The sequence below is a fragment of the Pseudophryne corroboree genome, chromosome 5 (assembly GCF_028390025.1).
Source record: "Pseudophryne corroboree isolate aPseCor3 chromosome 5, aPseCor3.hap2, whole genome shotgun sequence".
In the NCBI taxonomy this organism is placed as follows: Eukaryota; Metazoa; Chordata; class Amphibia; order Anura; family Myobatrachidae; genus Pseudophryne; species Pseudophryne corroboree.
In genome coordinates this window covers 404,698,152-404,714,251 of record NC_086448.1, presented here as the reverse complement: position 1 = coordinate 404,714,251, position 16,100 = coordinate 404,698,152, and the positions used below count along the sequence as shown (strand labels likewise).

At 45.7% G+C, this 16,100-nt stretch overlaps 1 protein-coding gene across 6 annotated transcripts in view; it reads right to left on the bottom strand.

The window, feature by feature from the left end:
* The window catches only part of BAG1 (BAG cochaperone 1), a 253,268-nt gene that overhangs the window by 130,577 nt on the left and 106,591 nt on the right, over positions 1 to 16,100 (bottom strand). For 5 of the 6 annotated variants that reach the window (XM_063922747.1, XM_063922749.1, XM_063922751.1 and 2 more), the window contains 2 exons: positions 7,946 to 8,002; positions 735 to 817 (listed from right to left, as the gene is read on the bottom strand). In XM_063922747.1, the coding sequence (XP_063778817.1) occupies positions 735 to 817; positions 7,946 to 8,002 (140 nt within the window). The remainder of the gene's footprint in view (positions 1 to 734; positions 818 to 7,945; positions 8,003 to 16,100) is intronic. The other variant, XM_063922748.1, reaches the window with a different exon arrangement.

Sequence of the window (16,100 nt, the reverse complement as noted above, 5' to 3'; positions counted from 1 at the left end):
CTCTTCGCTCTGCTAATGCTCACCGACTCTCCTGCCTACGGATTACTTCCTCCCACTCCTACCTCCAAGATTTTTCACGTGCTGCACCACTTCTCTGGAATTCCCTACCTCTCCCCCTCAGACTCTCCACCTCTCTACAAAACTTCAAACGGGCTCTCAAGACCCACTTCTTCACCAAATCCAGCCAAATCTCATCCTAAACCTCTGTTCCACGCTCTCTATGTACCCCATCTGTCTCACCCCTGTCTGTCTACCCCTCCCCTTTAGAATGTAAGCTCTCACGAGCAGGGCCCTCTTCCCTCATGTGCTTACCCTTTTCTTACTTTAATAATCTTCAGCTGCACCAAATCCAGCAGTCTTCTGCCACCTGATACTTATTCCAGTGTCATCTGCTGATGTAGCTATGTTTATTTACCCTGTACTTGTCCTATATTGTAGTCAACTGTAAGTTGCTGTTTTCCTGGTTGATTATTTGTTTATGTACTCTGTAATTGGGCGCTGCGGAACCCTTGTGGCGCCATATAAATAAAGGATAATAATAATAATAATAATATTATTTAGGAGATTTGCCTGCACTATGGTATAAATTATTTTGTGATAACAAAATTAAATTGATGCATTACTTAATTTAAAAGATTTACATGTGTGTTTATTTTCAATATGCATTTTTTTAAACTGTCCATGAAAAATGTTTAGAGGCATGCAAAATTTAAAGCAAACATTTACAATATTACCTTCTTTCCAATTAGCATTACTTTACAACCATTTTTGATATCTAGGGCTGACAGAGTCTTTTCCATTTCCTTAAGTGATTTCCCTTAATTAAAAGAAGAATAAAAAAAGAAAGAGAAAAAACAATTATAAAAATGGCTTATTATCAGGTTCACAGATTGGTGCTTATAATATAATAGCTTGAAATATATTGCTCTGTGTTTTTTTTATATACATTTACATATTTAAATGTGTTAAGAACTATAAAAGAGCTGGACTGTAACTCTTCTGGTTATTGAGCTTATATCACTTTTGTGAATGCACTGAAGGTAGGAAATGACAATCAAAAGATATCAAGTTCTGAATATACTGTAGTACATTCACCCAATAAACATATAATGTTGTACAAGACAATCATCCTACAAAACTCAATATTTTAGAACTTCTTGATGGCAGGACTGCAAACGGCATGTGTTATCATATATAAAGCTGGGTACACATTAGATGACACGCTCCATGAGTGATATCGTCTAGTGCTTGTCCTTGACTCCTGGGAAAAGTATACAGTGCAAACACAGTGAACGATATAGCTAACTATATCGTTCAGTGACGGCACCCCACCGCCGGCACAAACATGCAGTTTTGGATGATGCAGTCCAAATTTCACTGCATGTACAGACAACAGAGGGAGTAGTCAACGACCCTCGGGAAAGCGCATCGTTAATAAAAGTGCGTACACAATAGATAATTGTACTACTCCGCTCCCTGGGTTCAGCAGGATGTGGTTGCGTTGTGACATCATGAACTGGGAGCGCAAAGGTAAAAGGAGATGCCATGGAGGAGTGGGCGTGTGACATTTTGCAGACTGCAGAGCATTGACAGAGGAGGTGGCGCTGGATGGGTGTGAGTTAAAGCCAGGATTTGGAGCCGGAAGACAAGGACTGACCCAGAGTCTGACTGAGACTCTGCCGTGCAGACCAAGACCCCGCCCCACTGGGCCGCTGTAACGAGTGAATCATTTAGTTCAGTCACAGATTGATTGGGCATTACAGTCTGTGTGGGTATAATATAGGGCAGGGGGAATTACTGTGTGCATAATATGTATGGGGCAGGGGGCATTAATGTGTGGGGCCTAATATGTATGGTGTAGGAGGTATTACTATGTGGGGCATAATATGGAGTCAGCAGCATTATTGTGTAAGGCATAATAAGGTGACAGCGGCATTACTCTGTGGGACATAATTTGGTGCAAGGGGGATTACTGTGTATGGCTTATTATGGTGCTGGGAGCATTACTGTGTGGGGCATTACTGTGTATGGCTTAATATGGCAGATTTTTTTTCTTTCCTGTGGTGGCTGAGGTCTGTTGGTGCTGGGTCCAAAACTGGGACGTATGTTAGCCTTTTCCTGAAAGGCCATAGCCATTTTAGCGAGACCCCTCTTCCTACTGCGGGTAACAAACAAATAATAGTTTTTTCATTTCTAAGGGGTGTGGGGCATTTTAGTCTATTGGGGGGTGGGGTTTACATTTCTTTACTGTTCGCACTGGGACCATTTTGTCTGGAAACAGCCCTGGTTACAAGTTCTAGAGTTTACAGTACATTTAGCTCTTCTGTATCGAATTTGAACACCTAAAATCAAAGTCCAGCTCTTTCGTAAGAAACAGATGTTTAAATACTGTAGCTTGATAAACTTATTCAAATAATTAAAACAGTATTCCAAAATAATTGTTAGAAAAATCCAGTTAGACAGACAGTACATGTACATTTCAGTGTTCGGAGGTGCTGTTTGGTACAACTGAAGCAATACTGTATAAGGACACATGTAAGAATACACCCCTGAGAAAGTCTGTTTTGATGAAACACACTGGGTGTTTAATGCCGTACTATTCACTAGCGGGAATGACTGCTGTTAAGATCTTACACCGCATAAGGGTTAAGACAGCCAGGGGACATCTTTTACCCCTAGTGCGGTCTGCGTTGCATCATTTCTGTGTCTGTCTCTGTTGAGAGGGTCTTGTAGGAGTGACGAAGAGAAGATACTGTATTGCCTCATCAGTCCACTGGTCCATAAGAGGAATTTTCAGAGTTATAGAACTACAACTGGACACAAAATGATCATAATTGCTATACAGGTTGAGTATCCCTTATCCAAAATGCTTGGGACCAGAGGTATTTTGGATATGGGATTTTTCCGTATTTTGGAATAATTGCATACCATAATGAGATATCATGGCAATGGGACCTAAATCTAAGCACAGAATGTATTTATGTTTTATATACACCTTATACACACAGCCTGAAGGTAATTTTAGCCAATATTTTTTATAACTTTGTGCATTAAACAAAGTGTGTGTACATTCACACATTTCATTTATGTTTCATATACACCTTATATACACAGCCTGAAGGTCATTTAATACAATATTATTAATAACTGTGTGTATTAAACAAAGTTTGTGTACATTGAGCCATCAGAAAACAAAAGTTTCGCTATCTCACACTCACTCAAAAAAGTCCGTATTTCGGAATATTCCGTATTTCGGATATTTGGATATGGGATACTCAACCTGTAATACTATTGGCGCCTTCTGGAAAATCTAGGAATTCTTTTTTTTATACATGGTGCTAAAGTTTTAGGCAGTGTGGAAAAAAATGCGGCAGAGTAAGACTGCTTTCAGAAATTAAAGTGTTAATAGTTTATTTTTAACAATTAACAAAATGCAAAGTGAACGAACAGAAGATAAATCTAAATCAAATCAATATGTGGTGTGACCACCCTTTGCCTTCAAAACAGCATCAATTCTTCATTTGCACACTTGCACACAGATTTGGAAGGATCTCTGCATTATCCAAACATCTTGGAGAACTAACAACATATCTTCTATGGATTTAGGCTTGCTCAAATCCTTCTGTCTCTTCAGGTAATACCAGACATACTTGATGATGTTGAGATCAGGGCTCTGTGGGGGCCATATCATCACTTCCAGGACTCGGTTCTTTTTTATGCTGAAGATAGTACTTAATGACATTGGCTAGGTGTCCTGTTGCAGAATAAATTTGGAGCCAATCAGATGCTTCCCTGATGGTACTGCATGATGATTAAGTACCTGTCTGTGTTTCTCAGCACTGAGGACATCATTAATCCAGACTAAGGGCCTAATTCAGTTTGGATCGCAATAAGCTATCCAACCACAATTTGTGAGAAAAAGATGCGGGGTGGCTGCAGAAAATGCAATCGCCTCTGCCTGTCAATAAGGCAGAAGAGTTCGCGGGGCGGGCAATGCTCCGTTGCGGGGGCGGCCGAATGGAGGCATGATCATGGCATCTTGGTGACATCATACGCAGCCGCTGCGACCAGGAAGATGGCGGTGAGTCTCCTGCGGCCGCAACTAAGCTGCACCAGCAGGAGGTTTCCAGTTTCTGCTAACAAGCAGAAGTTGTGAAGTGTTCACAATTTCTGCTTTTTGAAGTGGGGGAGGCTCTGGTCAGCCCAGTGATAGGCGGCCCCCAGATGCAATCCAAAGGATAGCATATTCTGCTAATTAGCAGAATCTGCTATCCTTACTGAATTAGGCCCTAAATACCCAACTCAATTTGCTGAAATTCAGCCCCAAATTTGCAAGGAACCTACACTATGCTTCACTGTTGCCTGCAGACAATCCTTATTGTACTGCTAAGCAGTGTTTCAGCAAACAAACTGCTTTTTGTGACAGCCAAATATTTCAAATTTTGACTCATCAGTCCAGAGCACCTGCTGCCATTTTTCTGCACCCCAGTTCCTACGTTCTCATGGATAGTTGAGTCACTTTGCCTTATGTCCACTTTGAAGGTATGGATTTTTGGCAGCAATTCTTCCATGAAAACCACTCCTGGCCAGACAACCCCAAACAGTAGATGGGTGTACCTGTGTCCCACTGGTTTCTACCAGTTCTGAGCTGATGGCACTGCTGGAGATCTTGTGATTTTGAAGGGAAGCATGATGTGTCTTTCCTCTGGTGCTTTGAATTTCCTTGACCGACCACTGCACCTACGGTCATGAACGTTACCCGTTTCTTTGTATTTCAATGCTGAGAAATACAGGTAGGTACTTATCCATCATGCAATACCATCAGCAAGAGAACGATCCCAAACATAAAAGCCAATATCATTTAGAACTATATTCAGCATAAAGTAGAACAAGGATTACTGGAGGTGATGATATGGCCCCCACAGAGCCCTGATCTCCACAACATCTAGTCTGTCTGGGATTACATGAAGAGACAGAAGGATTTCAGCAACAAAAGAGCTGTGGTTAGTTCTCCAAGTAGTCTGGAACAACCTCCCTGCAGAGTTCCCACTCACCTCCACCTGGCAGGGAATTAGCACTCTTTGAAGTGTGAAGATATCCATTAATACAGCAAATGCAGAATATCCATAAACAGATGCCCAACAGCTGTTTCAATTGAGCAACCTCCATTTTTCTCAGATACTTAACAGATACCAAGAAAATGGCAAGTTTATAACAGGTACAGGGTGCCAAGCTGCAAAGATTAACAGCATGCAGTAATCTCCAGCTGGGTCTACAGTGTGCTCATTGGTTGTCAAGGATGCCGTTGTGGGGGTGAGGCTAAATGACAAGGCACACAATACTAGTCATCCTGCCAGTAACTGGTATTTAAACCAGATCCGGGAGGTGATCAGGTTTGCCTCTGAGACAGCCTTAACGAAACGTACGTCAGGTGACCTGCTCATGCAGAGTCCACTGACATGAAGCACAACTGATATATGAATATTTGCATGATGTGTCCAATGTCCCGGAGGGGCTAATTATGAATGTATGAGTGTCTATATATGTCTGTGTCAACCACTATATCCATCGGTGAAAGAGAGTGACAACTGTGATACATTTATAGCAGTAGCCTGCTGTGAATTAATGTTAGATTGCACAAACTAGAAAGAGCAACATTTGTAGCATACAAATAGTAACAGCTTGTTGTAAACTGATATATTATTTCAATACGTGAAATACAAAAAGGACTTCTGTGAGCTGCTGTAACTAATATGAACAGCAATTCTGTTTCAGTGTAGGGGGAGGGAGTACGCATACATAGAACAATAATTAATAATAGACATTAAGTATAACCCTTCATACCCAATCGCTGCAATAGATAAAGGACTCACAATTAATACTTTGTGTGTTCACAAGCACTGATAATTGAGAAATGACACTCAGAGTGAGTGGTCTCTAATACACTGTATGGGTATAGAACCTGTTGATAAATTGGCTGGCACAGAATAGGAATTATTCAATTTACTGGAGAAATTGTGACTCATTAATACAGATCACTACATTATATCTATTTAATCTGCTAGCACAGAGTTAAAATCACTCTGTGTTGAAGAGAATATGATTTATTACCACAGATACAGTAATCCATGTGGTTAATTAATTTGTGGGGAGACATTAACTCCACTGGATATACTTTTTTTGCTCTGCTGCATATTATTAATGCCAAGAGAGTGCAATAAGAGACATTGGAGGCCACTATAAGGCCAACAATAATCACAGGAATCAATGTGAAGAATTTTAACTATTCATAGTAGTCGGCACATGTACGTACATCCTGATCTGTATGGTGTATGAATATCCAACAGAATATTACATGAGTGACGTAAAGCATACACTGACACAAAAAAATAGGACACAACTGCATATATTTAATTTAATGCATGAATCATACAAGTCAGTGGACTACTGATGCGCAGGAGTACAATTTTAATTTTAAAATAAATTCCTTTGATGCAGGGAAGGTTAGCAAGGCTTTTTTATTTTCAGTGACAAAAGCCTCCTCAACCTGCTTAGGTGTGGTATCATTAACATTCAACACATCCCTGATAGCCTCTATCAACAATTGCACCCCCTTTGCAAGAGATGCGGACCCCCGCAACACATTCCCATCCCCCCGTCTGTGGTGTCAGAATCAGTATCTGTGTCTGTGTCGTCTTGTGTGACCTGTACAAGCACACATTTGTGGGGGTATACAATAAGGCGTCCTGAAACCGGCCATACTGCCCTAGAGCTCTGTAATACCTGGGTTGAAGATTCATTACTTGCAACCCAGTCAGATTCCTGAGAAAACCAAGATTTGATAGAGGAAAACCACTCTGGTTCCCTTGCAGGTATCTTTGGTAAACCAGTGCTATCCTGGACATAGCTAAAGGAGACCACCAAACACTCCACACACACACACACACACACACACACACACACACACACACACACACACACACACACACAAGTGAGGGCAGACAGAGTTCCCCCCAAGAATGGAAAGAGAGATTGGAGCCAACCCACACACAGCACTTTTAGCAAAGGGAGACCCCTTGTCAGCGCTGACTGTGCACCTTAATAGGACACACAGTCTTAATACAGCCTTCCCTCCCTTCTACAACCCCCTGGTACCGTGTACAGATAGCTGGAGTTGCTGTGGAGGGACCTGTTCTTCCTCTCAGCCCTGTGCAGGCAGGAAAATGGCGCTGGAACGTTGCTGGGTACTCTCTGAGAAGAAGCTCTGCCCCCTTAATGGCGCTGTCTTCCCGCTCTTCATAGATTATACTGGCCTGAGGAAAATGTGCTGTCTGAGATCCGCGGAACCCGACAGGCTTCTGGATCAGTGTAGGGGGTGAGCGCTGGCCCAGGGTGCCCCTTACAGCAACTCACCATGTGCTGCTGTGCCTTCACTGCGCTCCCTCCCCACTGCCGCCATCTTCACACCAACCCCCCGCTTGCTAGGGGGGTCGGTGTCTCACTCACCATATCTTCAGCTCTGTAAGAGGTTGGCGGCATGCTGCTGGGGAGAGCGGTCCCCTGTGGCGGGGAACGATCCGACCCCTCTGGAGCTCAGTATCCAGCCAGCGGAGACAGTGGCTCAGACCCCGCAGGGCGGACACTGCTCCCCCCCTTAGTCCCTCGCTGCAGGGAGGCTGTTGCCAGCAGCCTCCCTGTAAAATGATAAACGCTAAAATAAACTCTCAGAAAGGCTCTGTAGAGCTCCCCTAGCTGTGACCGGCTCCTCCGGGCACATTTTCTAAACGGAGTCTGGTAGGAGGGGCATAGATGGAGGAGCCAGCCCACACTCTCAAACTCTTAAAGCGCCAATGGCTCCTGGTGGACCAGTCTATACCCCATGGTACTAATGTGGACCCCAGCATCCTCTATGATGTAAGAGGTAAAGGAAATAACAGATTCTTACCTGTTAATATGTTTTCCTTTACTCTTCCATGGCAGAACCACCGCTGGGTTATTCCCCCTATAGGTAGAGACAGGAACGAAGGAAAAAAAATAAAAAAAATATAAGAATTTACTTACCGATAATTCTATTTCTCGTAGTCCGTAGTGGATGCTGGGGACTCCGTCAGGACCATGGGGAATAGCGGCTCCGCAGGAGACAGGGCACAAAAGTAAAAGCTTTAGGATCAGGTGGTGTGCACTGGCTCCTTCCCCTATGACCCTCCTCCAAGCCTCAGTTAGGATACTGTGCCCGGACGAGCGTACACAATAAGGAAGGATTTTGAATCCCGGGTAAGACTCATACCAGCCACACTGTACAACCTGTGATCTGAACCCAGTTAACAGCATGATAACAGCGGAGCCTCTGAAAAGATGGCTCACAACAATAATAACCTGATTTTTGTAACAATAACTATGTACAAGTATTGCAGACAATCCGCACTTGGGATGGGCGCCCAGCATCCACTACGGACTACGAGAAATAGAATTATCGGTAAGTAAATTCTTATTTTCTCTGACGTCCTAAGTGGATGCTGGGGACTCCGTCAGGACCATGGGGATTATACCAAAGCTCCCAAACGGGCGGGAGAGTGCGGATGACTCTGCAGCACCGAATGAGAGAACTCCAGGTCCTCCTCAGCCAGGGTGTGCCCCTGACCAAGTAGCAGCTCGGCAAAGTTGTAAAGCCGAGACCCCTCGGGCAGCCGCCCAAGATGAGCCCACCTTCCTTGTGGAATGGGCATTTACATATTTTGGCAGTGGCAGGCCTGCCACAGAATGTGCAAGGTGAATTGTACTACACATCCAACTAGCAATCGTCTGCTTAGAAGCAAAAGCACCCAGTTTTTTGGGTGCCTACAGGATAACAGCAAGTCAGTTTTCCTGACTCCAGCCGTCCTGGAACCTATATTTTCAGGGCCCTGACAACATCCAGCAACTTGGAGTCCTCCAAGTCCCTAGTAGCCGCAGGTACCACAATAAGCTGGTGCAGGTGAAACGCTGACACCACCTTAGGGAGAAACTGGGGACGAGTCCGCAGCTCTGCCCTGTCCGAATGGACAATCAGATATGGGCTTTGTGAGACAAAGCCGCCAATTCTGACACTCGCCTGGCCGAGGCCAGGGCCAACAGCATGGTCACTTTCCATGTGAGATATTTCAAATCCACAGATTTGAGCGGTTTAAACCAATGTGATTTGAGGAATCCCAGAACTACGTTGAGATCCCACAGTGCCACTGGAGGCACAAAAGGGGGTTGTATATGCAGTACTCCCTTGACAAACTTCTGGACTTCAGGAACTGAAGCCAATCTTTTCTGGAAGAAAATTGACAGGGCCGAAATTTGAACCCTAATGGACCCCAATTTGAGGCCCATAGACACTCCTGTTTGCAGGAAATGCAGGAATCGACCGAGTTGAAATTTCTTCGTGGGGCCTTCCTGGCCTCACACCACGCAACATATTTTCGCCACATGTGGTGATAATGTTGTGCGGTCACCTCCTTCCTGGCTTTGACCAGGGTAGGAATGACCTCTTCCGGAATGCATTTTTCCCTTAGGATCCGGCGTTCCACCGCCATGCCGTCAAACGCAGCCGCGGTAAGTCTTGGAACAGACATGGTACTTGCTGAAGCAAGTCCCTTTTTAGCGGCAGAGGCCATGAGTCCTCTGTGAGCATTTCTTGAAGTTCCGGGTACCAAGTCCTTCTTGGCCAATCCGGAGCCACGAGTATAGTTCTTACTCCTCTACGTCTTGTAATTCTCAGTACCTTGGGTATGAGAAGCAGAGGAGGGAACACATACACCGACTGGTACACCCACGGTGTTACCAGAACGTCCACAGCTATTGCCTGAGGGTCTCTTGACCTGGCGCAATACCTGTCCAGTTTTTTGTTCAGGCGGGACGCCATCATGTCCACCTTTGGTCTTTCCCAACGGTTCACAATCATGTGGAAGACTTCCCGATGAAGTCCCCACTCTCCCGGGTGGAGGTCGTGCCTGCTGAGGAAGTCTGCTTCCCAGTTGTCCACTCCCGGAATGAACACTGCTGACAGTGTTATCACATGATTTTCCGCCCAGCGAAGAATCCTTGCAGTTTCTGCCATTGCCCTCCTGCTTCTTGTGCCGCCCTGTTTGTTTACGTGGGCGACTGCCGTGATGTTGTCCCACTGGATCAATACCGGCTGACCTTGAAGCAGAGGTCTTGCTAAGCTTAGAGCATTGTAAATTGCCCTTAGCTCCAGTATATTTATGTGGAGAGAAGTCTCCAGACTATATCACACTCCCTGGAAATTTTTTCCCTGTGTGACTGCTCCCCAGCCTCTCAGGCTGGCATCCGTGGTCACCAGGACCCAGTCCTGAATGCCGAATCTGCGGCCCTTTAATAGATGAGCACTCTGCAGCCACCGCAGAAGAAACACCCTTGTCCTTGGAGACAGGGTTATCCGCTGATGCATCTGAAGATGCGATCCGGACCATTTTTCCAGCAGATCCCACTGAAAAGTTCTTGCGTGAAATCTGCCGAATGGAATCGCTTCGTAAGAAGCCACCATTTTTCCACGGACCCTTGTGCAATGATGCACTGACACTTTTCCTGGTTTTAGGAGGTTCCTGACTAGCTCGGATAACTCCCTGGCTTTCTTCTCCGGGAGAAACACCCTTTTCTGGACTGTGTCCAGAATCATCCCTAGGAACAGCAGACGTGTCGTCGGAAACAGCTGCGATTTTGGAATATTTAGAATCCACCCGTGCTGTCGTAGAACTACTTGAGATAGTGCTACTCCGACCTCCAACTGTTCTCTGGACCTTGCCCTTATCAGGAGATCGTCCATTTTCTTTGAAGAAGAATCATCATTTCGGTCATTACCTTGGTAAAGACCCGGGGTGCCGTGGACAATCCAAACGGCAGCGTCTGAAACTGATAGTGACAGTTCTGTACCACGAACCTGAGGTACCCTTGGTGAGAAGGGCAAATTGGGACATGGAGGTAAGCATCCCTGATGTCCAGGGACACCATATAGTCCCCTTCTTCCTGGTTCGCTATCACTGCTCTGAGTGACTCCATCTTGATTTGAACCTTTGTATGTAAGTGTTCAACTATTTCAGATTTAGAATAGGTCTCACCGAGCCGTCTGGCTTCAGTACCACAATATAGTGTGGAATAATACCCCTTTCCTTGTTGTAGGAGGGGTACTTTGATTATCACCTGCTGGGAATACAGCTTGTGAATTGTTTCCAATACTGCCTCCCTGTCGGAGGGAGACGTTGGTAAAGCAGACTTCAGGAACCTGCGAGGGGGAGACGTCTCGAATTTTCAATCTGTACCCCTGGGATACTACTTGTAGGCTCCAGGGGTCCACTTGCGAGTGAGCCCACTGCGTGCTGAAACTCTTGAGACGACCCCCCACCACACCTGAGTCCGCTTGTACGGCCCCAGCGTCATGCTGAGGACTTGGTAGAAGCGGTGGAGGGCTTCTGTTCCTGGGAATGGGCTGCCTGCTGCAGTCTTCTTCCCTTTCCTCTATCCCTGGGCAGATATGACTGGCCTTTTGCCCGCTTGCCCTTATGGGGACGAAAGGACTGAGGCTGAAAAGACGGTGTCTTTTTCTGCTGAGATGTGACTTGGGGTAAAAAAGGTGGATTTTCCAGCTGTTGCCGTGGCCACCAGGTCCGATGGACCGACCCCAAATAACTCCTCCCCTTTATACGGCAATACTTCCATGTGCCGTTTGGAATCTGCATCACCTGACCACTGTCGTGTTCATAAACATCTTCTGGCAGATATGGACATCGCACTTACTCTTGATGCCAGAGTGCAAATATCCCTCTGTGCATCTCGCATATATAGAAATGCATCCTTTAAATGCTCTATAGTCAATAAAATACTGCCCCTGTCAAGGGTATCAATATTTTCAGTCAGGGAATCCGACCAAGCCACCCCAGCGCTGCACATCCAGGCTGAGGCGATCGCTGGTCGCAGTATAACACCAATATGTGTGTATATACTTTTTAGGATATTTTCCAGCCTCCTATCAGCTGGCTCCTTGAGGGCGGCCGTATCTGGAGACGGTAACGCCACTTGTGATAAGCGTGTGAGCGCCTTCATTTAATTTATCTGATTCAGGAAAAACTACAGGTAGTTTTTTCACACCCCACATAATACCCTTTTTTGTGGTACTTGTAGTATCAGAAATATGTAACACCTCCTTCATTGCCCTTAACATGTAACGTGTGGCCCTAAAGGAAAATACGTTTGTTTCTTCACCGTCGACACTGGAGTCAGTGTCCGTGTCTGTGTCGACCGACTGAGGTAAATGGGCGTTTTAAAGCCCCTGACGGTGTTTGAGACGCCTGGACAGGTACTAATTTGTTTGCCGGCCGTCTCATGTCGTCAACCGACCTTGCAGCGTGTTGACATTATCACGTAATTCCCTAAATAAGCCATCCATTCCGGTGTCGACTCCCTAGAGAGTGACATCACCATTACAGGCAATTGCTCCGCCTCCTCACCAACATCGTCCTCATACATGTCGACACACACGTACCGACACACAGCTCACACACAGGGAATGCTCTGATAGAGGACAGGACCCCACTAGCCCTTTGGGGAGACAGAGGGAGAGTTTGCCAGCACACACCAAAACGCTATAATTATACAGGGACAACCTTTATATAAGTGTTTTCCCTTATAGCATCTTAATATATAATCATATCGCCAAATAAGTGCCCCCCCTCTCTGTTTTAACCCTGTTTCTGTAGTGCAGTGCAGGGGAGAGCCTGGGAGCCTTCCCTCCAGCAGTTCTGTGAGGGAAAATGGCGCTGTGTGCTGAGGAGAATAGGCCTTTTCGGCGGGCTTCTTCTCCCGTTTTTCTGACAACCTGGCAGGGGTTAAATACATCCATATAGCCCCAGAGGCTATATGTGATGTATTTTTAGCCAGTATAGGTACTTTCATTGCTGCCCAGGGCGCCCCCCCCAGCGCCCTGCACCCTCAGTGACCGTTGGTGTGAAGTGTGCTGAGAGCAATGGCGCACAGCTGCAGTGCTGTGCGCTACCTCATGAAGACTGAGAAGTCTTCAGCCGCCGATTTCTGGACCTCTTCTCTCTTCAGCATCTGCAAGGGGGTCGGCGGCGCGGCTCCGGTGACCCATCCAGGCTGTACCTGTGATCGTCCCTCTGGAGCTAGTGTCCAGTAGCCTAAGAAGCCAATCCATCCTGCACGCAGGTGAGTTCACTTCTTCTCCCCTAAGTCCCTCGTTGCAGTGAGCCTGTTGCCAGCAGGACTCACTGAAAATAAAAAACCTAATAAAACTTTTACTCTAAGCAGCTCTTTAGGAGAGCCACCTAGATTGCACCCTTCTCGGCCGGGCACAAAAACCTAACTGAGGCTTGGAGGAGGGTCATAGGGGGAGGAGCCAGTGCACACCACCTGATCCTAAAGCTTTTACTTTTGTGCCCTGTCTCCTGCGGAGCCGCTATTCCCCATGGTCCTGACGGAGTCCCCAGCATCCACTTAGGACGTCAGAGAAAAAAAAAAAAAAAAAAGACACCAGCCCTATATAAGCCACTCCCCTCTTGGCCTTAGTGTCTTTCATTCCCCAAGCTTTAAATCCAACAAAACAGTTAATCACAACAATAATCAAACAAACTGAGAAAAAATTAAGATCCTCGGGTGGGAATATATGTGCTGCCATGGAAGGGGTGTGGTATAGCGGTTCGAATCTATTTTTCCCCGACAAAGATTAGTCCGACAGTGATTGTCAGACAATTTAGTTTTACCGACAAACTATTGTTCGACATTAATCATACCTCGACATAGATAACTTAGACAATGAAAGTAAACAGACCTCTCAAAGCTCGACAGCGTGTATGCAGACATTAAAAAAGCCAGACAATTATCAGTTAGATACGTATTACACAGACACTGTTGAAGACCGACAAAACATATGTAGACATTTTAAAGTCCGATAGGACATAAGTCAGATAAGCTCAAGACCGACAAACAAAAGACCGACAAAACATATGTAGACATTCTAAAGTCCGATAGGACATAAGTCAGATAAGCTCAAGACCGACAAACATAAGACCGACACACATTCATTATCAAAAAATCATATTACACATAACTGAGACTTGTAGTTCTCCTAAACACCCCTGTACACTCAGTCACGGCGTCGCCACCATACCTGGATGCAACACTCTCAATAGCTATTGCCTGTATGGTTTGGGCTTGGTAGCTGTAAGGCTGACAGGTGTGGCTGGGACCTGTAGTTCCACGGATGAGGGTAGCGCCGGGGGTAACACTGTTAGCGTAGGCCGGTCTGAGGTTAGACGGCATGGTGCCGTTGCTGGGGTGACGATGGAGGCGTCCAGGACAGGGCGCCCAGAAATCGCGGAGGGACGGACGGAAGAGGAGTGACTGTGTGGATAGGGTGCTTTGAGGGGAAGGGTGGTGGTGTGGGGGGTTTGGCCTTGCACTCATGACTTTGGCCTGTATGGTTTGGGCTTGGTAGCTGTAAGGCTAACAAGTGTGGCTGGGACCTGTAGTTCCACGGATGAGGGTAGCGCCGGGGGTAACACTGTTAGTGTAGGCGCGTCTGAGGTTAGACGGCATGGTGCCGTTGCTGGGGTGATGATGGAGGCGTCCAGGACAGGGCGCCCAGAAATCGCGGAGGGACGGACAGAACAGGGGTGAGACTGTGGGGATGGGGTGCTTTGTGGGGAAGGGTGGGGGTGTGGGGGGTTTGGGCTTGCACTCATGAGTTTGGCCTGTATGGTTTGGGCTTGGTAGCTGTAAGGCTGACAGGTGTGGCTGGGACCTGTAGGCACGTCTGAGGTTAGACGGCATGGTGCCGTTGTATGTATTGTCTAGGTATATGATGTCGGTCTTTTATGTGTCGGTATTATTGCTGTCTGTTTTATGATTTGTCGATCATTTGCCTGTCTATGCATACACTGTCGGTCTTTTACTTGTCGATATTATCGAGGTCTGTTTGATTAATTGTCGGCCTTTTTTACGGTCTATGTATGCACTGTCGGGTTTTTGTCATGTTGGTCAAATGCACGTCTGACTTGTGTTTTGTCGGTCAGTTGTGTTTCGGTATAAATCTTGTCTGATGAAGGACTTGTCGGTCAGTTGTGTTGTTGATTTATGCGATGTCGGTTTAGGGGTGGTCGATGTGACTGTTGTCTGACTTAACTGTCGGTCTTTGTTCTGTCGGACTGTTGGTCTTGTCGGGCTTTCCTTTGTCTTTATTTTAACTTTGTCTGACTTTTAACTGTCGGTCTCTCACTACTGTCTAACTAGTGTCTCTGTCTTCTGTTGTCGGTCTTTTCGCTGTCTGTATTCTTCATGTCGGCGAGTCAGCCGGAACCCCATGGAAGAGTAAAGGAAAACATATTAACAGGTAAGAATCTGTTATTTCCTTTACCCCCCATGGCAGCACCACCACTGTGTCATACCAAAGCAGTTACATCACAGGGTGGCCTAAGTAATACTGACAGATAAATACTAATTATTTTTTTTTTGTCAAATCACTGCACTTGCACGTCAATTCTATAATGTTTCACAAAAGTATGGACTGAAGTCCAGCCCGCAGCCTTACAAAATTCCTGTATTGATGTAGATTTCTTCTCTGCCCACGAGGTCGTCATTGTCCTGGTAGAATGTGCTTTCAAATCTTTGGGCACGTCCAACTTCTTTGTTTTATAAGCCTCAGCTATACAGGACTTAATCCATCTTGAAATAGCGGTCTTTGACGCACCTTCTCCCTTGTTCTTCCCTTCCATTAACACAGAGTTGTTTGGACTTTCTAATTGCAGCTGACCTATCTACACAGACCTCTATCACTCTAACGAGGTCCAATTTATGGAAGATCTCTTCCTTGTAATTTTTCGGTTCTGGGAAATAAAATGGTAAAATGATTTCTTGATTAACATGAAAGCTAGACCACCTTATTTAAAAAAAAAATAATGAACAGTTGCTCTACCCAGAGAGCCTGCAGTTCCGAGATTCTTCTTGCTGATGTGATGGCCACCAGGAAGACCACCTTCCAAGTTAAGAATTTAAATGCAATTTCCTGCAAAGGCTCAAAAAGCGCATCTGTTACCACCTTCAAGACC